This window comes from Paralichthys olivaceus, chromosome 22 (assembly GCF_024713975.1).
Source record: "Paralichthys olivaceus isolate ysfri-2021 chromosome 22, ASM2471397v2, whole genome shotgun sequence".
Classification (NCBI taxonomy): Eukaryota; Metazoa; Chordata; class Actinopteri; order Pleuronectiformes; family Paralichthyidae; genus Paralichthys; species Paralichthys olivaceus.
The window spans coordinates 11,149,970-11,169,475 of NC_091114.1; the positions used below are offsets into that span (position 1 = coordinate 11,149,970).

A 19,506-nucleotide genomic window follows, 5' to 3' on the forward strand; every position below is an offset into this window, starting at 1 on the left:
ACAGACAGAGAGTTAAGGTTCAATACATATTAAATCAAATGTTATAGTTAAAACTGTTAAGATTATGCCTCTATTACGTTTTCTTAGGGTAAGGGTATATGCAGGTACATCCTCATATTGGCATCATCCCTGGCTCTAGTTTCCACCTATGACAATTGGTTGGACAAAAGCATATCGACTGATGAACGTGTGTGTTTCAGTCATGATGTCTCACTTCAGATCACACACACATGAATCTGTCGGCGTGATCATCTACGTTCCTTTAGCATGTGGTGTCTTGAGATGCCAGACTACACGGCGTGGGGGTTGTACCACAGTAAAGCTTGGAAGAGCATTTTCCACCTGAAGAGCCACATCATGCTCTTTTCAGAGCCGGTGGGAACTCACTGTGACTTGAACTGTGATTTTGTCTGTTTGCTTGATAACAGACAGACATGTACGGCACTCAGAGCGATTCCAACTGTGAAATTGGATATTTGCAATCTGACCTCCGATGAAAGGGATCAAAGAGGGCCTGCAGTGCTGCAGAGCCACCCACAGTGGAGCAGCTTGTCACCAGAGGTGTCGACAGAGGAAGTGTCTGTGGACAAGAGGGGATGGTGTGGATGGGTCATCGCTTCAGACTCATTGTAGGGGACTTGTGGTCAAGGAGGCAGTTAAAAAACACTCGGCGGTGTGTGTGTGGTCTAACCCCTGCTGCCTCACACACACACACGCACACACACCGCCCTCTGTATCTTTGCCAGCTATACCTGTTCAACTTTTAATTATGTTGGTGTCAGTGCTTTAACAATTAGTCATTCAGCTAATTAGCTGATCTACAGTTTATTAACCGACAACAATTTATCATTTATGTCATTTATCAAGTTAAAGAGCAACATATCTGTTTTCCAGCCGCTCATACATGAGGATTTTCACGTATTTTCTATTTTAAATCATCTCAAATGGAATGTTTGGGGGTTTTATATTATTGACTGGACAAATCAATGTTACCTTGGACATTTTCCCACAATTTTTTGCAATTTGATAAGGCTTGGGTGTATATAGCCCCATTCAATGTACCCAAGGCCACTGTACAGAGTAAGGAAAGGAATGAAGGCAAACAGTTTATTAATAGAAAGAAATGGTTTGATTTGAAATAAATCTGATATGATATTGTTATAATTAATAATATAATTAATAATAATTATATGACACTTGATTAGATAGTAGGGTTTTGCCATATTACATTTGTTCAGATGTAATAGTTCCCCTCTGACACATGTATGATTTAGAGAAGCTGAGCTATGACATCATTAGTGTGTTGACTCCATCGTGATTTATTGTAACTCCCACTTATTACTGTGCGTGTCACTGAGGAGATGGAAGTTTCATTCCTACAAGACGTAGATGTCCTCTAAGACGTAAAATCTCTCCCTGTGGAGGCTTAAGCATTAGCAATGGCTCATTAAACATTGACAATAGTGAATATACCAATTCACATTTACGTCACATTGTTTGATGTCTGTCTTGTTCTTTAAAACGAACCGCAGTCTCAACACTCCATATATTTAAGGTTAGAGGTTTAGCTGTTTTTAGATCCAAAAGGGACGGACAGATGGAGTGGGTGTTCTCTCCTTTCTCCCTCCTCTGTTTCAGCTTCATGTTGGTCTTCGTGCTACCCACCCATGATTACTGTACCACCACAGAGGGGGCTGGCGTTTGGGTGTTGACTGCAGTCGGGAGCTCCGTATAGTCAGCAGCAGCTGAGTTGTAAAGGGACTGTGGCGGACAATTAGTGGTTTAGCGGTCTGCGTCTGATAGAGATTTTACATGTGGTCACTCCCAAAATGGAAGCAAGCAGCACATGACAGAGGTGACGTCCTCGGCCTTCAGATGGCCGGTTGAAGAGGCCGCTGCACGTTATGTCTTGACGCGTTCTTAGGCTGATTGATGAGGCTAATACCTGATATTCAAAACAAAACTTACAGCCAATTAAAAATTATACTACGGATAAACACAAAAAAATCCACCGTTGTTTCCTCCGCCAAGGAGGTTATGTTGTTTGTGTGTCTGTTAATTAGCAGGATTGCACAAAAACCACTGGCCATATTACTTAGAAACTATGTGGATAGATGTGTTATTGGTCAAGAAAGAAACCTTTAAATTTTGGTGCGGATCCAGATTAGACATTGTGTCCAGGATTTTATTTATATTTTTTACTCTATTTAACATTGTGAGATTGTCAACACTTGATTTTCATAGTCATAGATTCTGATGAAAACAATGACGTTTATAATTTGGTGCAGACCCAAATTAAATTCCTGATCTAATGAATCTAACAGTGGATTCTTAAGTGGATATTTTTGGCCTTTGTGATTTTAGTTTGTCTTATATTTCTTGAGATATTGCAGCTCTACAATCCAGTATTATACAATGAAATACAAATTGTATCAACAGCTCACACCAAAGCTTAGTGTTTGGGAATAAGAGCCTTGTTTAGTTGCATTATCAACCTTGAATATTCACACTTTGAAGAGGCAGCTCAGCAAACACTCTTCTGGAAATAGTCTCCCCTTTTCAGATGAATCCTCCAACGCACAGATTTTTACTGTTCTTGGACCAAACCCTGAAATGCGCCTCTCATATCCTCCCCTGCCTTTCAATTTATTTACGATAACAGCTTCACAGATTAGGCGTTAAATCTCTCTTTATTAGCCCGACCAAAAATAATGCAGTCAGGTTTTTACAGAAGCCCAAAAGCTGAATAATTGCGATCAAATATTTGTGGAGCCATCATGAGATCAGGCACGTGTAGTGTTTTTATTGAGCATCATTCCTTGGCTTTAATTACACACCAGTTACAGAAAGTTGTCACCGTGAAATCTCCATGCTCACCGGGGGTGCTGGTGCTGTTAGGCGTCTATTCAGCAACATCTACTCATGCATAGACCACTTACTTCCTGAATTAGCAAGTGAAAGGAGGACCATTAAGGCCAGTGATGGCCTCTCAAGCAGCTCTGCCCTGATGAGCTCTGATCTGTGTGGCTACAGTTTGCAGGAATGCAAACCTGTGAGTGTGAGGAAAATATAAAATGAGGGGTGGGTCCTGTTGTGGAGGTGTGAACAGCTGTGTGTGGTAGCAAGCAGGGGTCCACCCACTTACAAATGAATGTTTTCTACTAGCACACACACACACTCACATTCTTACAACACACACCTCAGAGCTACTGGTCAGATGCCTGGAGAGACGCTGCTATCAGCAAAGTTTTCAGCCTCTTGTCTCAGGACAGGAGGTCATGAGAGCAGCTCCTCACTCATGTCTCTCTTTGTTCTCTTTCAGTCTGCGGCTTCTTCAGATGGCGGTGAGTACCATTCATTTACTACCACTTAAAAAAAGGGAAGCTTAAGTGTTAAAAGCAGAGTAGAATTCAAGCTATTTTATGGGCTATTTGGGATCTTGAAACTCAAGTAAACAAATGGCTTGTTAACAGGATTTTAAAGCATTTCATTCCTTATTGCTGAATCTTTTTCATCCCGTCTTGCTCATATTTGCTGCTCTGTCCATTTTTTCCCTGCGTCTGCATTTTTATTTCTCATTTTCTGCTCTAGCCTCAACAGAGGACTTTGTCGCCGCTCAATAAAATGGTCTAATAAAAAGACTTTTAGTGAGAATGATGTATGCACTACAGGCAGCATGTCTCATTAACAAAGGATGTTTGTTGAGCGTGTTTTGGGTCACAGTCGGTTCTAGCGTGCATGCTGTCTGGTCCTTCCCTTTCATAGCAGTTAATAACATTTGCTAACCGGCAGACCAAGGCTGCGGTTGTGGACACGCAGCACCGCTCCTTTCACTGTGGATGTGGATCAGACATGCAGGGCTGTTTGCTTTCTAAAGCCATCTCATTAACTGAGCCGCACACAATGTGGTAAACTGGGATCTCAGAAGCCTCAGTCCTAATACATTAAACCGTGTCCAAACAAATGGCATGTCAGCAAACTGTGGACACAAAGTGACACAAGGAAATCAGTCATCTGGCCTGTCGTCATAGTGAAAAAGATAACTCCCTGCACTTTCACAAAATCACATCTTCTGTTTATCTGTAACCAATTCTATTGTGATCCTTTTGTTTTGGTTTTACTCTGCACACCCTCCCTGCTTGTCCTGCAGCCCTAAAGTGGCCATCTGCTGCCACGATAGCAGGTACTGCAGAAGAAGTGCCTCCTTCTCCACTTTAGTTGACCCCCAGCTCCAGCTGGATCCTCACCCAGTCTCCCTCCTTTTGTCGTCTGTGTCTCCTCTCTTCTTCTTTTAATCTTCTCCCTCTTTGTGCTACACCCTGTTTGCTCCTCTTTTATCACCTGAGTGGCATCTGCTGTTCTGCTCCCTGTAGGATCTCATCAGATGTGTTGTGCTCCACACGTCCCTCTAGAGCTGGTAACAATAGCACCAGAGCCAAAATCAGTTTTTATTTTTTTAACCTATGTGGATTTATGTAGTTTCACCAAATATCTTACACTTTTGTGCAGTCCTGTTGAAGATGTGTGTTAATAGAAAAATGTGTTTTATTTTGTCTTAATTAAAAGGTAAAAAAGAACAAAAATGCAAAAGTCCACAGGAATATGAAAAGTTTTACGTTTTACCCTTTGAGCTCTCTAAAGCTTTGCATCACTCTCCTGCTCCTGCAGACTACAGTGGAGTCCAGTTGCAGGGATGCTGCAGCCAGAGCAGCCTGAACAGCAATGGCAGTCTTCCAGGAGTGGGCAGCCACCGGGGGGTTCCAGAGCAGCGCGTTGCCAGCTGGGCCGCCTGCTTCGAGCGGCTCCTCCAGGATCCAGTGGGCGTGCGCTACTTCTCGGTACGCTGGGTAGAAAAAGTTTGTCATGACGATTGAATGTTTGTGAAGTAGTGTTGAAAACAGCTTCAGAATTCAGATGTAGGAGTTAAACACAGGGAGTCCGTGCTACAGTTTAGAATAAGTTAATTCTGCTCATTAATTCAATCAAAGGAGAAGAAAGGTCAAATAAATATTCATTTATACTTGAGAGGGCACATTGACCCACATGTAGTGCAGTGATGTCAGTGCTTTTCTTAACAAATACTAGTTATGTATAAATTTGGTTCAAGTTCAGAGCCAGTTTTCCTTTATGTTACCAAACCTCCCACATAAAAGATGTGTGGTTGAATTTAGCCCACGACACCTTCAGAACGCTCCGCATTTAGTCCCGGCGTCCCAGAACCACCTCCCTCCCTCACCATCCCTCAGCGCTGATCAGAGCCGCACTCGCCCACTCCATCCTGCGCCCTCACTTACACCAATTTTGGTCACAGCATAACAAAATAAAAAATTTTCCTTCCTCGCTAGTGGCTCCAGCAGCAGTAGCAGCAGTTCTGGGAGGATGAGAAAGTGATCAGCACTTTGAGATCATAGACAAACTTTTTGGGATTGTGTGTCTCCACAGGAATTTCTCAAGAAAGAATTCAGCGAGGAGAATATCTTGTTCTGGCAGGCCTGTGAATACTTCAGTCATGTCCCTGCAACTGATAAAAAGCAGGTAAGTCCACAGTATGCAGCTACAGATGCAGTCAATGCTTTGTGCACTGTTGTACAATGTGAACTTCACAGTGGTTCAATTTTAGTTGTCTTGACAGCAGTGGTTTCCAATTTATCATTTTAGACACCTGAAGGACTCCATGCTTTTACTTTCTCAAATTCCATTAATAATCTCTGCTTCCTCGGGCTTCATCTACACTACTATGTTTATATTTATATTGTACCACTGTTGTTATTATGGTCAGGGTATGATATAGAGAGAACACAGTTTAAATACGCCATTTTGAAAAAAACTCTATGGATGTAGCCTCATGTTTATCTTGTCGACAATCAATCACTGTGTGAAACAGTTAGACAAGAAGACACAACATGGAAAAAAAGCTGTCTGCTGTTGTTTTTTTAATTCTTCATCACCTCTCCCTTTTCCTCGCAGCTGTCTCAGAGAGCAGGAGAGATCTACAACAGCTTCCTGTCCAGCAAGGCCACCATGCCGGTCAACATCGACAGCCAAGCCCAGCTGGCCGACGACGTCCTCACCTCCCCACGCCCCGACATGTTCAAGACCCAGCAGCTACAGGTGTGAACAGACAGCAGCAGAGATGATTAAATGAGACACCACAATCTGCTGGTTGATTTAAAAAAAACAGTGTTTCCACAGTTATTCCAATGTTTCACCTCTTTGATTATCAAAGGCTGAGGCTCAAGACTTTTTTACTCGATGGTGTTAACAGTATTATACCCCATATCTCTCATAGGGGGTTTGTTCTCAACTCGCCTTTAGCCACTTTGCACAAACATATTGAGTCTTTTGGTGGCCATCTGGGTTTGTTTACGAAAGGGCTCTGAGGCTTTACCAGAGAGATAAACACAAACTGGCATACACCCACAGAGAATCTAGAGCATACTGTACACACAGACACATAGACGAGCAGTCGAGAGATCTGTATATTTCCAGCCTGCACACGAGCATGGTAGAAATTGTAACTGTTGAGACACCTGTCATAACATTAGCTATAACCATATGTTAAGACTAGTATTTTTTGTCTCTCTGGTTTTAGTCTGTTCCTTCCTCTTTTCTCACTTTCATGAACCCTCGTGACTTCTGTCTCCTCATCTCCAGATCTTCAACCTGATGAAGTTCGACAGCTATTCACGATTCCTCAAGTCCTCGCTTTACCTGGAGTGTATGCGTGCTGAGGTCGACGGTCAGCCCCTGCCGGACCCCTACCAGATCCCCTGCAGTCCTGCGCCATCCAAACACAGTGCCAGCTCGGACCGCTCCACCCTGTCCACTCCAAAGAAGGTGCCACAAGAGGCTAGACTGCTTTAAAGCGATAAGAGAGGAGAATGTATGATCATCAGTTCAGTGTGACAGGTTAAGAACATATTGTTTGTCTTCCGTCTCACAGGAGGTCAGAAAGCAGAGGTCAGGGAGGCCACTGAACGAAGACAGCAAAGACGAAAGCGCAGACAAGAAACGTGGGATCTTCTTCTCGTGGTCCCGCAACAGGAGCTTTGGAAAGGGTCCAAAGAAGAAGGAAATTGGAGACGTTAACTTCGGTGAGAAATTAATTAAAAAGCCTGTTGCCTTCTGGTTACAAAGATCCCCACTGAGTCTTCAGCAGCACGCAAACTACAGTTCTTAAGTGTCCACGAACAATACACCAAATCACTGCCAGCTCCGGGGTTGTCATGAACAACATGTAGGGGAGGCATGAGGAAACACAGCTGCCCTGCACTGATCTCACACACACACACACACACACACACACACACACACACACACACACACACACACACACACACACACAAACACAAACACATCGCTGGCATTATTACACAGTTAAGAGAGAATTATGAGCCAAGAGCCAGCATTTTAAAGAAACCAGTTTCAATATGGTGACGTGAAATGTATGTTTTAATGTTGATGGTTATAACATCATATTGTATAAATATAATAAAATGTAGCCTCACTAGTGCAGTGGCCATTCTAAACATACTTATTTGTAATGGGTTGTTTGCTTGGCCTGTGGTAATACTGGTTGCAGCCTCCTTCCTGAAACTGTAAAAGTGGCCTGCAGTGCTCAGTCCACAGAACCCCGTGTTCTGTTGATTCAAAGTTCAGTGAAGCTCGACTCGGTAACAATGCACATGCCAACTGTGACATTTAAGACTTGTGAAATACACAAATTATGACCATCTCTCTTTTATTTGGTTGGAAACATCCTCCTTATGCTTACAGTGTATCCTTACCCTTAAGTTGTCAGATATACAAAATACAAACGCCTTCTTTGCTGCCAAGGTTTTGAGTTGGAAAACTACGACCATCAAAAGAGTTATTAGTTCTGCTATAGCTTTACAGTGATGGTATTATGTACGTTCACATCTCATTTAATCTGACTAGTGTTGCTATTAATTCTTCTCTGCATCAACTCATCCTCTTTTTTTGTGTTTTGCACAGACTTCTGGGGCAGTAATGGGCGGAGGGAGTCCCAGGGCTCCTTGTCGTCCGGTACCAGTCTGGAGATGGCCACTTCCTGCTCTGCCAGCAAGATTGAGGTAAGATTCCTCTGGACAGATCACCATGGCAACACAGGGCCCAGTCTCTGGTGTAGTCATCATTAAAGGCCAGAGCTGGGTTTTTTTTTTACTCGTCAGCCCACTCACTTTTTGTTTATAGATGGAATCATTTAGAAAATGAAGAAATTCATTTACAACTGAATGTATGTATCACACATTCTTCCATTTTGAGCTAAATTAACCATTTAAATCATTTTCTTTCCCTAGTCTGATAATCGCCACTCAGTCGGTGTCTGGGAACGCGCCCCCAAAAACTGCAGCGTGATTCTGCCCAACGGTTCCTGCTCCTCTATCAGTCTTCGGCCCGGCGCCTCCATCAGGGACGTCCTCCATGATCTCTGCCAGAGCATTAACGTCAACATCGCAGCCGTCGACCTCTTCCTGGTGGGAGGGGAGAAGGTGAGGTGGGGCGGGGGTGCGCAGAGTCTTCCAACAAATTACTGACGATGCAGAGAACATCTGCTGCTAATAGATCAGGAATCAGAGCGGTGCTGCGAGGAGCTCTTGAATGAATTGACTCAGCTCTCTTGTTTATTACGACTCCTACTTTGATAAATACAGTATGACTACACTTAACATTTAAATAGGCTTTGTTTTGTTGTGAGGAGTTATTGTGAGAAGTTAAGTGAAAAAATCTGAACTAAAATTGGACAGATTAGAAGATTTTACTGCAGAATATGTAAGTAGTTCAAGGTCTTGGTAAAAAGATTTTAGTTTTCGGGATTTATGTGTTGATATGTGTGATTTTATACTTTTCTTTCCTTGTAGCCTTTGGTGTTGGACCAAGACTGTATGACCCTCAGCTCACGAGACCTCAGACTGGAGAAGCGAACCTTGTTTAGGTGAGACAACACATCAAACTTTGGCTTCATACGTCAGCTACATATTTTCAGTTTATTCTTTTAATGCTGTGATATTTACTTTTACTCTGTCTGCTCTCAGATTGGACCTGGTTCCCATTAACCGCTCCGTGGGTCTGAAAGCCAAACCCACCAAACCAGTCACTGAGGTCCTACGTCCCGTGGTGGCTAAATATGGCCTCCACCTCAGCGATCTTGTGGCCAAAATAGTAAGTCACCCCCCCGTCGCCTACAATGGCTTAATGTGTTTGAAGCTGCTGTGTGTCTGGAGAGCGAGTGTGTGACAGTGCCATAGGGTGGAGGATCTTGGTCAGGGGAGGGAATCGACCGCATCCTTTTCCATCTCTACACAGTGGTTAGTGCTCTGACTCAGCCCAGCCTCTGAAGATGGAGAATCGGGGCTATAATTAAGAATGACGACACTCCTCAAACATGCCGACTCTTTACTCCTCCCCTCAATCCCTGCCAAATGATTTATTTTAGTCTTGTGGGTTTCCAGGCATTATAACTGTATTATACTGTAGACCCGAGCCGAAACACAGTTTATAAATGAACCAAACTGCTCCTGCCCTCAGAAAACAACCGTATGCAAAGATGAATTAACTCGCAGCATATGTAGACTTCTGCAAAACAGGTGACGTCAGGAACCCGCTGAACGTCTAATTGTGTTTTGTTTTAGAGTGGAGAAACTGAGCCTTTGGATCTGGGTGCTCCCATATCCAGTTTGGACGGCCTGCGAGTTGTGTTGGACAAAATCGACCCAGCTTCAGGGAAAGGTAAAAAGATCGTACACAGTGTAATATTTAATCCCGAATACTAGAATGGCACACTTGAGCACATGCAGCAGCCAAGGCCCAGCAGTCCCCGTATGAAGCCACATTTAAATAGCACACACTCAATATCAGTCCCCTAAACCTGTCTGATTCAGTTCTCTGAATTAGTCCCTGGGAAATCAGTGAAAATAATAATAGACAGAAAATAATAGACCTTTAGATATTTTTATTCCCTCTGTTATTTTTTTTAGTTTTGCGTCAGTCACACGTTAAAAACTCCCTCGCTGTTAATGTTTTACAAACATTTTAGGAGGGGACAACTGGCTTGGACGTTTGCATTCTCACATAAAGCCCCTCAAGAAAGAGTTTAGGAAAATCTCCAGAGTTCCTTGCATACCTGAAAGCAACTAAACAAACAACAAACCAACAGAAGTGAAAATACAACCTTCTTGGTGGACAGCCGATTATAAACCACGTCCACCTCTGTTATTCATGTGATTATCTCATTTAAGTTTTATAAAGCAGACATTTTAATTGTCCTCTCCTCTCTCTCTCATTTATTTCCCTCTTTCAAACAGACAAATCCAAGTCTTCCACTCTTAAAGGCCACCCTCCTACCAGGAGTTTTTCTGCAACAGTAAGTTCTCACAACATTTTCAGTGTCTCGTTCACAGGTGGTGTTGTGTCCTTTTCTGTGGCTTTGCTGCTTCTGCAACATTCAGTATCATTGAATATCAGCCCACATTAATCTTTATTAACACATAGCCAATGCTAAGCCATCCGTTGGTGTTTATTTCCTGTTTTTTTGTTTGTGTTCTTCGACCTAACACTGCCTGTGGCTGACTCACTCACTCATATTTCTCCGTGCTCGAGTTACTGCACCATATGTAGTCAGATCGGCCCAGATACTGGCAAGGTCAGAAAAGACGCTGAGCCACCAGATGGACCCGTCTCATCTTTATTTGAAGGTCTCAGTAAATCTGGACACTCGGCTCAGTAGGGTGCTCAGCAGCTCATGCTTACCCCCATCCCCCTCCCACCCTCCATCCCTCCATCCCCTAACAGAGTGCATTGTTATTGTTGCATCTGCAGGGAGATGAGAGGTCAACACCAAAGGACTTTTCTGTGAGAGCAAGTGGACCAGACTCAGCACTCCCAGGGGAAAAGAGAAAACAGAAAAAGATTAATATAGATGAAGCTGAAGGTAAACCCCCCTTTTCCTTCATTCTCTTTCTCTTTTCTTTCTTTTATTTGTGGTGGATTTCTTAGCTTCGCTTCGCCTCAGGACTAACTGATATCTTTGGCATCTCTACAGGGTTATCTGTCTCTGTCAGGTGCGAGGCTGCTGCGCTGCATGTTAAACCCAATTAATCCCTTTCTTTGAGGCGTTCACCTGTTCAGAAAGTGAGAGAACTTGTTGTGGTTTGTTTTGCAGAATTCTTTGAGCTGCTGAGCCGGGCGCAGAGCACCCGAGCCAATGACCAGCGCGGACTCCTGAGCAAAGAAGACCTGGTGCTACCTGACTTCCTGCGTCTGATCCCACCCATCTCCTCCTGCTCCGTCTCCTCTGACTTGGCCTGCTCCACTCCAGATTCACTAAAACAGAGCAGAGAGAACGGTGTCCCATCGCGGGCGCCCTTCACTTCCAGTCTTCGCTCTGAAAGCCTCGACTCCTCCCTCAGCTCTAGTGCCAACGGACACTCCGGAACCAGGCGGTGCCTGCTGCCCCCTCCCCGCCACCCAACTTTCGGCATGCACCTGTCCCCCATCCCCCGGCCCTCAGACACCCGGCCGAGCCTCCGCACCGTGGAGGAGGACACCCACTCTGACCTGACACTCGTGGGTGAGGGCGACATCAGCAGCCCCAACAGCACATTGCTGCCCCCGTCGCCGTCCCCCATGCTGTCCTTCGATAGCAGCCTGCCCGAAGCCAACTTCACTCCACCGCCACCCTACCCCCAGTCTCAAGACGCAGGTGGAGAGGAAAAGTCCACTTCAGGTATTTCTACAGTGTAACCAACCAGTGCTCCGTGTGTTTGCGTGTGTGTCGTATGTGCATGTGTGCGCCCCCTCTGGTGGTCTCTACCCGTCCACCACCCCGATCAAACCCCCTCTACACTGACCCTGATGCACTTTAATGACAAATTGATAATGACTCTTTCTCAATTTGCCAATTTCCTCTTAAACTGATTTGTTTTACTGAAACATAGCAGAGCATGTGTGTGTGTGTGATCATGATTACACTCAGATCATCATGTAAATAGTGATGTGTATATTTTGTTCAGTCAGTAACGTTTACTTTGATGTCACTCCCCACTCCACAAATTGTTGGGTTCGCCATATGACTGGAGTTTATTCCAGTTAGAATTTATTTTGTAGGTTTTGGGTGCATGAGAACGCTGATGTAACTGACTGCTGAGCTTTTTTAATATATGAATACTGCATACAGATAAATAATCAATATTTGACAGTACTGTAGTCAGTAAATGTTGTACTGAGGTTTATAGTTCAGAGCAGCCGAAAAACAATGAAAAGTGGTGAGATCAGCAGATGTTTCCAGGTGTTACAGGTTCATGAGGTTCATCTTATACAATTAGAAAACATTGTAGGTCAGACCCATGGAAATTTTGCACAGTGTTGGACGTGCTGATGCTAATCGGTCATTACAAAACAAATGCTGTATTCCTCTCCATCCCACCACCTCTAGTTAAGCAATTCAACAATGTCAGCGTCCAAGAGCTTCTTCTTCTTCTCCTTATGTAACGCTCTACAACCAGTGACTCATTAAACGGTGTCGGCTCGTGCTGCAGCAATTTGAGCAGCGGTGAAAATAATTAGTCACCGAAGGACAAGTGCTTCTCAGCGCCGGTGACACTGTTGAATTGCTGTCATTCTTTATCTGGGTCACCCCACTCCCTCCCTCTCTCCCTCTCTCTCTCTCAAATTCCTGTTGTAGATAATCACTGCCAATAAACTCTGTACCTGTGATTGAGTAGATCTAATAAATGTTAGAATTGGAAATCACTCTCGTCTGTCTTTTTACACGTTTGTAAGCCCAGTATCCATCCTCCTCCTCCTCCTCCTCCTCCTCCTCCTCCTCCTCCTCCATCGCCACCTCTTCTCTCCTCCTCCGCATGCCTTCTTTCCGCTCTCCTTTAGCTCGGTCTCATTTTGTCTTGTGGCTTCTTCTTTTCGTCAGCTCCCACTCCTTTCTGTGTACTTTCATGTGTGCGCTCGTTTTCATGGAGCCGCTGCTTGCTGTCTCCACATTGTTGTGTGTGGCATGTTTGTGCGGTCTTGTTAAACACAGCTTGGTCTACCTGCTTGGTGTTTTTTTATTTATGGGGTCTCAGCTCTGTTGTGTGTAGCTTGCAGCGTGGCATTGTGGATCTCTTGATTCTGTCCTGTGTGTCAATTGTTTTCAAAGCTTGCTGCAGTGTTGGTTCTGTCAGTGTGAGGTGCAAGGTCATTGTCGTCTCCTGCAAATGGACTTTCATCCACTATTTCCAGTGTTCAACTATCATTTTTCCCGCTTTCCCACTGTGTACGTTCAGAGATGAGACTTATGGGTAAACAATCAAGTGGTGGGCTGATTTCTAAAGGTGTTGGATTCTTCTGCAGTTGTCAGATTCTGTTGCACCGTGTGTGTGTGTGTGTGTGTGTGTGTGTGTGTGTGTGTGTGTGTGTCAGATATCCATTTTTGATTCTAGCTTTCATGAAAATCCCAGGAAGCCTCTTTTGAAACTCTTGTGAACGCATAAAAAAAGAAGAAGATAATCACACTCGATACGTTCCCAACAACAAAGCTCGTTTGATGAATATCCTGCACTTCAAAGCTTTTAATCGAGGCGGCTGCAGACGTGTTCACTCTGACCTCGCCGCCTCGTGTTACTGGCCCGGTCTTTAATCAAAGGTGATATGACGATGATGAGGAAGAATCGAAGCCTTTCAGCTCCTCCGCAGACTCAATCCTCTTTTTCTGGTTGCTAAGTGCACGCTCCCGATTCTTCCCACCACCACCGGGCGCCATGGTAACCTTATCCAAGAGTTAACGGAGCTACAGATAGAAACTGTCACTGCTGGTTTTCATCTTATCTCCGGGGCCGTTTTCTCTCCCCATTCTCCAACTTAATAGCTAAAATTGGAACAACTATGATTCAACAAAGACATATTTTTAACACTGTTTGGCTGAATCTGCTGGAATCCGCCTCCGTTTTTTAACACTTTTTAGTCACTTTATGAAGTTGTTAGAGTTTGAATTTGGGTGGAAAGACACTCGCAGGTACATAGTGTTCAAAAACTCACTGATTTAAATTATGAATTCAAAGCACCAAACAAATATGATTTAATTTATTTGTTTCTCTCTCACTGTCAATCAGATTGATTCAGTCACTGCAGACCCGCTCCAGTTTGTGTATTACTGTGTCATACTGACGCCCCCTGCTGTTCCATTACAGCTGATGTGGATCAACATCTCCCTTAAATCTAAACTTACCTAAGAGCTCATCACAACAGCAGGAAACATAAAGTGATGTATAAGAGAACTGAATGAATGACTAAGTCTAAATATGAGATTTTCCTTTATAAGAGTGTTTCTGTTTCTGGATACACTTTAAAAAAATTCACACCAGAGCACCTTTTTATCCAGAGGAAGAAAACTGCTGCTCTCTGTGCTCAAGTGGCTGTACTCACTGTCTGGCAGGTCTCAGGTCTGTAGGGATTAGGACGTCCACTAGGGGGTGACATCACACAGTGTAACTCCATTCTTATGAAACTGGGTTTAACTCAATAGTTTTTAGTTGAGTCAACAATAAAGCTGTATGTAGTACAAAGGATTCAATTAATAACAATTAGTATATTGTAGAGGAGACAATAATGAGGTTGTGTTTCTGTTTCCTGTCAGCAGTGAGGGTCAGAGGTCACCCACACACAGAAGATTAAAACCTCAGAGTAAATGAGACATCCACGATCATCAGAAAGTGCTCTGTAATGACTCTGTTTCCAGCCATGTGCACCCCAGGCACCATATGCCTCCATTTCCCCCCTCGGGCATAATTTCACTATCTGCTGCACTGTGTCTCTGCATCAGCTCTCAGAGCGGGCAGCCGCCGACCTGGGGCCGGCCTTATCGTCCATCTGGCGGTGAGAGCAGGGCTCCGCTCGGTGTTTCTCTGGCAGCCGGCCTCGGCGAGTGCTGTAGCTGGGTCCGCTCCAATCTGGCCGACCCATTTCAGCTCCCTGCTGCTGCTGCCATGACTGTGGACGAGTCTCACCACAGGAATCAGAGTCACCAAGTTTGAATATTGAAAACATCATGCACAATAAAATCCATAGCTGAAAAACAAAGACGTGAGACACTGTTCTGATGAGGTATAGTGAGGTTATGGCTTCAAGTCTTTCATACATGTTTCTTTATTGGTCTAAGTGACACATCTTTAGGTTTTGGACTATTTGTCTGATAAAATACTATTTAATCCTAATTAATTGCTTCGTTATATATCTTGTAAGAGAAGCACTGAGGGGAACATAGAGTAAGCTGATTGCTAACCACCAATAAACCAGGTCAAAGAAGTTCTGTTTATTTAAAGACAACTTTAAATTTGACAAAAGACTGGGAAAAACTTTTATGAGCTAATTGAAAAGAGGTTGCAGTCTCACTTGTGAAGAAGCAAAGTGTACATGAGAACAGTTTCCATATCGTTGCATATTTTCATGAGCTGAAGCAAACAAATTTGACCTTCACATGTCAATTTCAAATACATTTTTAAACCTGAAGCAATAAAGCTAACCAGTATTTCAAAATAAAAGAGAAGTTAGCCTTCAAAATTAAGATTTTCCCCATGTCTTCCTAAATGCCATCATACTGTGACCCTTCAGCTCTTGCAACACTTTAGATATAGAGAATGGACCAGCTGGGCAGAGAGGATGTATAAATCCCTTGTATTTGAAGTAGTCAGCGTTTTTAAATTTACGTAATCCTAATTCATCATAATGTGTCATCTAACAGCTCCACATACCAACATCCACACATCACATCCTGCGGAAAAGCCTGTGACGGAGATCCTTGTCGATGCTGCACAAGTTCTGACAAGTGGCCAGAATTATTTTTGATTTCAACCAATGTCGTGACAACTCGTTATCATCTCCTTCAAACCCACAATTTTGTAAAGTCCTCGTATTTGCTTTGGTGGTTTCAATCTAGTCGTCCACCTTGCACTTGTTATTTCGAGGGTCAGCTGCTGGAGCTCAGAGATTGTGTTTACACGTGTGCTGGACGGCAGTGAATCACAGAGTTAGGAGAGTCTCTGTGTTGAAGTGCTTGAGTTACCGAGGCCTCAGTGTTTCGAGTCTGAGGGGCCACAGGGTTCACAGGACAATTTGAGAGTTGCCAGTGTCCCGAAAATGAAATACAGGTGGTAATGATGAAATCTGCCACATGTGACGACGCCTGTCTTTCATCCTGGTTGAATGTCATCAGGTTCTTTCCCATGAGTTGGCAAATGAGCGAAGCAAGTTGGAGCAGCAGCGGTTATGTCATCAGGTCTGTCTTGACGACAGCTCTCCGGATTACACAACTGTAACACAAACGCAGCACGACGCAGATGTGTTCGTTCAAGTGGTGCAGAGTTAAAGTGTATGTGCACCCGTGGGTTACAAACTTTCCATGTCTTACATCCTCTGAAATGCGATGTATTGTATTGTAAAGTCAGTGCTCAGTCACCGTGTAAGTCATGATTGGGTTTTGTTGTATCTGTGTTTGGTTGCCGTGACAACCATATGTCAAATAAGGATAGTTTGCCTGTTGTGGTTTGATTTTTGTCTTTAAGAAATCTGCAACATGCAACAGTTGTTCGTTAAAATGTCTTATTTTGACCTATTTTGTTGTACTTATATATTATTAAATCACCAATTTTAGTCCAGGTAACACAACATTTCTGTTTGGTCGACTTTGAAGTGCTGCACATCCACTTTGTACGTGGCTTTGCTCATCTCTGGCAAACGAAGTATCTCGAATGAAAAAAACACAGCTAGCCAGTTGCCCAGTTTGCCAGTCGGCTGTTTTTTCCCAATGGATCATGTTAATTCATTGCCCTTTGCTTCCTAACGTAAATGCAACTTTAAGTCATTACCTCATCTGTGAACATAATTTGAGTCGCATCACGTTGATTTTCATCTGCATTGTTAGTGAAGATTGAGAAACCTCTAGTGGCTGAAGTTACATAGCGTGTTTAAGTGTTTGGTTGTTCACTGTATTTCACATTCACAGTTTTCTCCACAATCCACGATGTTTGATCTCAAATTTTCTTTTTCTTTTTTTTTTTGGGACGAACAGAAACAACCCCCAAAGCCAGATCACCTGGCGACAGGGCAGGTGGCACACAGCCAGTTCAGGAGGTGATGGACGTGGAGGGGGTGCATCTCGAGGAGGGGACGCTGGAGACGTCCCGGGGGGGAGAGGACTCTGAACTCAGCCTGAGCTTCCAGGGCTACGTGGCCGAGCTGCGGCAGTGCCAGAGCAAGATGAGGACGGGCCAGCTGCCCCAGAACGGCCGCAATCCACCGGAGGGCAACGACTGCAAGACTGAACTTTACAAGGCTACAATTGTCTAAAAGGGAACCCCCCACCCCTCCCCCCAACCCCCAACCCCCACCCCACTGCTGCACTTTTTAAGCCTGAGGCAACGTCTTTTGGAAGACAGCGAGTCAAACTGATGGGCTGCATGTAGAAAGATGTAAATGACCACTCCAAACATTACAGTGATAGATATTGTATATTTCTTCAGACTTCTGGCGTCTTTTTCGTTGACTTTTAGTTCTGGTTGTAATTTTGGGACAGTGGTACTTTTTGTTATGCTATAGTTTGATAATTAGGCAAAGAAATTCTATCTTGATTCATGTTAGACAGAGGACAGCCATGGAAGAAGCCACTTTAGGTTCCATTGTCTAATGAGGCATACATTACCAATTATTTATTTGTGATTTTTTTATTTATTTATCAGTTATTGGTTGCTGATAAGGGATTTACATTATGAAACGGATGAAGGGATTTAAATTTATTACAATTTACTGACACTATATAATTCAATAAATTAAAGTAACTTGGTGTCGTATCCAGCTTTTCTCCACTACTCTTCCTCTGAGGAAGATACAGTTAAAACCTCCAGAAGAAACTCGACAATATATTTTTAATGAACTTATTCCTAAAGCATCATTAAAGTATACATGCGACAAAACAAATCTTAACCTAAGTGTCTATTTATTAGGTTTTTTCCATTCCTGCAACATCCTGGAACTGATAGAAAATATTGCTATTGCTAAAATATTAAGACGTTTTATTACCTTTGAGTTTAGCAATTAATCAAAATTAATTCTGCAATAAATTGCAACTTGTAAATATTGAAAACCAAAACTCCATGTCCATTCGTTTCCTATTTCTGAGATGAAAAATGAACTTTGTAATGTGTGCCCTGTTGGAAAGTGGTGACCTCAGTTGTTGGATCAGAACGGAGGCAAATCACGCTTTACTTGGATATTCAACTATTTCCTGCGTATATCTTCTTCCTGTGTTTTACAGATGCTAATACATGACAGTACTTCTATTGTCTGTACTGTTTTCTTCTGTGGTTTTGAGGTTGTCCAAATGTTGAATGATTAAAAAGCTTTGACGGCGGCAATCCTCGTCTTTCCTTTTCTTTTCCTCGCTGCATATGATTGATGCTGGTGCTTCTGACAGCAGGGAAATCCTCCCCATCCCATTCCAAACCTTGTAAAAACATACCTGAAATACTCTTTTGTTGCAGTCTTGTCTTAGGTAAGACTCCTTCATTGACAATCTTGGCGTGTTTGGCCGGTTTAATGTGTTTGCTTTGCCAGAAATGTCAATAATTAACGCTGTAGTTGACTTTAGCTGAACAATTTCCTCTGTAGAACCTTTACCTGCGGATTAGTTGTGAATGTGCTTTTTCCTCGTCCGGCCTCCTCTTTGTATTTTTAGCTCAGCATCTGGAGAGAGATTATTACAGCTGGTGAAAATTAGAGGTTAGAATATGAGACTTTGTTGTGACACAGCATGTCAATGCTGGAATGCTGACAACGAGACCAGGAGAGTTAGTTTAGCTTTTCACCTCCCTCATTTCAAAGCCACCGTCATTACTAAGTTCTTCATTAGAACCATTTGTTCCTTCCAGACTCTAGATAAACCCCCAGATTGGACTTTCTCTTATCAGGATATCAGGATAACTCAGTAAATCAGCTGGAAGTGTTTTGATGTGCAGACTGCTTCCACTCTGTGCGTGCTGGGACTTTTATTTAGAAGGGCAGAAACCTCTTTTTTTCTTCAGTCACTTTTGCAGCAATTAAAGCACTTCTAACGTGATGTATTAAATATCAATAATATTAAAATACAGCAAGTGCAACATACGTCCCAAGGAGAACAAATCAGAGGGTGACAAGTATAACAACCAAGAACTGGAATTAAAGTACATTTTTAAGATAAGATAGACTTTGTTAAAGTGAATTCTTGTACCAGCCACTCCCTACTGGTGAAGGGATCTAACTGCAAGGTAAAAGCATTTTCTAAACAGATCCCCCCCAAAAACTTTCACTTTCTAAAGCAGCATTTTGAGAGTAATTGGCCTGACATTTTTTTTTAATGTTATTTGATTAATTTGTAACATTCATACATTTAATACGAGGGCATTAAATAGACCTAGAAAGCCATGTACCTCGAGACACTACACAACTGAAGATGGTGTCCTC

General features: G+C 43.2%; 1 protein-coding gene across 6 annotated transcripts in view; it reads left to right on the top strand.

The window, feature by feature from the left end:
• rgs12a (regulator of G protein signaling 12a) overlaps positions 1-17,628 on the top strand; it is a 35,677-nt gene extending 18,049 nt beyond the window's left edge. For 2 of the 6 annotated variants that reach the window (XM_069518756.1, XM_069518757.1), the window contains exons 4-19: positions 3,323-3,344; positions 4,151-4,183; positions 4,669-4,838; positions 5,443-5,535; positions 5,968-6,111; positions 6,655-6,837; positions 6,944-7,094; positions 7,996-8,093; positions 8,322-8,513; positions 8,883-8,956; positions 9,057-9,183; positions 9,654-9,750; positions 10,326-10,384; positions 10,840-10,951; positions 11,183-11,746; positions 17,081-17,443. In XM_069518756.1, coding sequence (XP_069374857.1) covers positions 3,323-3,344; positions 4,151-4,183; positions 4,669-4,838; positions 5,443-5,535; positions 5,968-6,111; positions 6,655-6,837; positions 6,944-7,094; positions 7,996-8,093; positions 8,322-8,513; positions 8,883-8,956; positions 9,057-9,183; positions 9,654-9,750; positions 10,326-10,384; positions 10,840-10,951; positions 11,183-11,746; positions 17,081-17,358 — 2,397 coding nt within the window. In that variant the 3' untranslated portion in view covers positions 17,359-17,443. Of the gene's footprint in view, positions 1-3,322; positions 3,345-4,150; positions 4,184-4,668; positions 4,839-5,442; positions 5,536-5,967; positions 6,112-6,654; positions 6,838-6,943; positions 7,095-7,995; positions 8,094-8,321; positions 8,514-8,882; positions 8,957-9,056; positions 9,184-9,653; positions 9,751-10,325; positions 10,385-10,839; positions 10,952-11,182; positions 11,747-17,080 lie in introns of those variants that run through there. The other 4 variants (XM_069518760.1, XM_069518759.1, XM_020095657.2 and 1 more) reach the window with 4 other exon arrangements.
• The last annotated feature ends 1,878 nt before the right edge of the window (positions 17,629-19,506 follow it).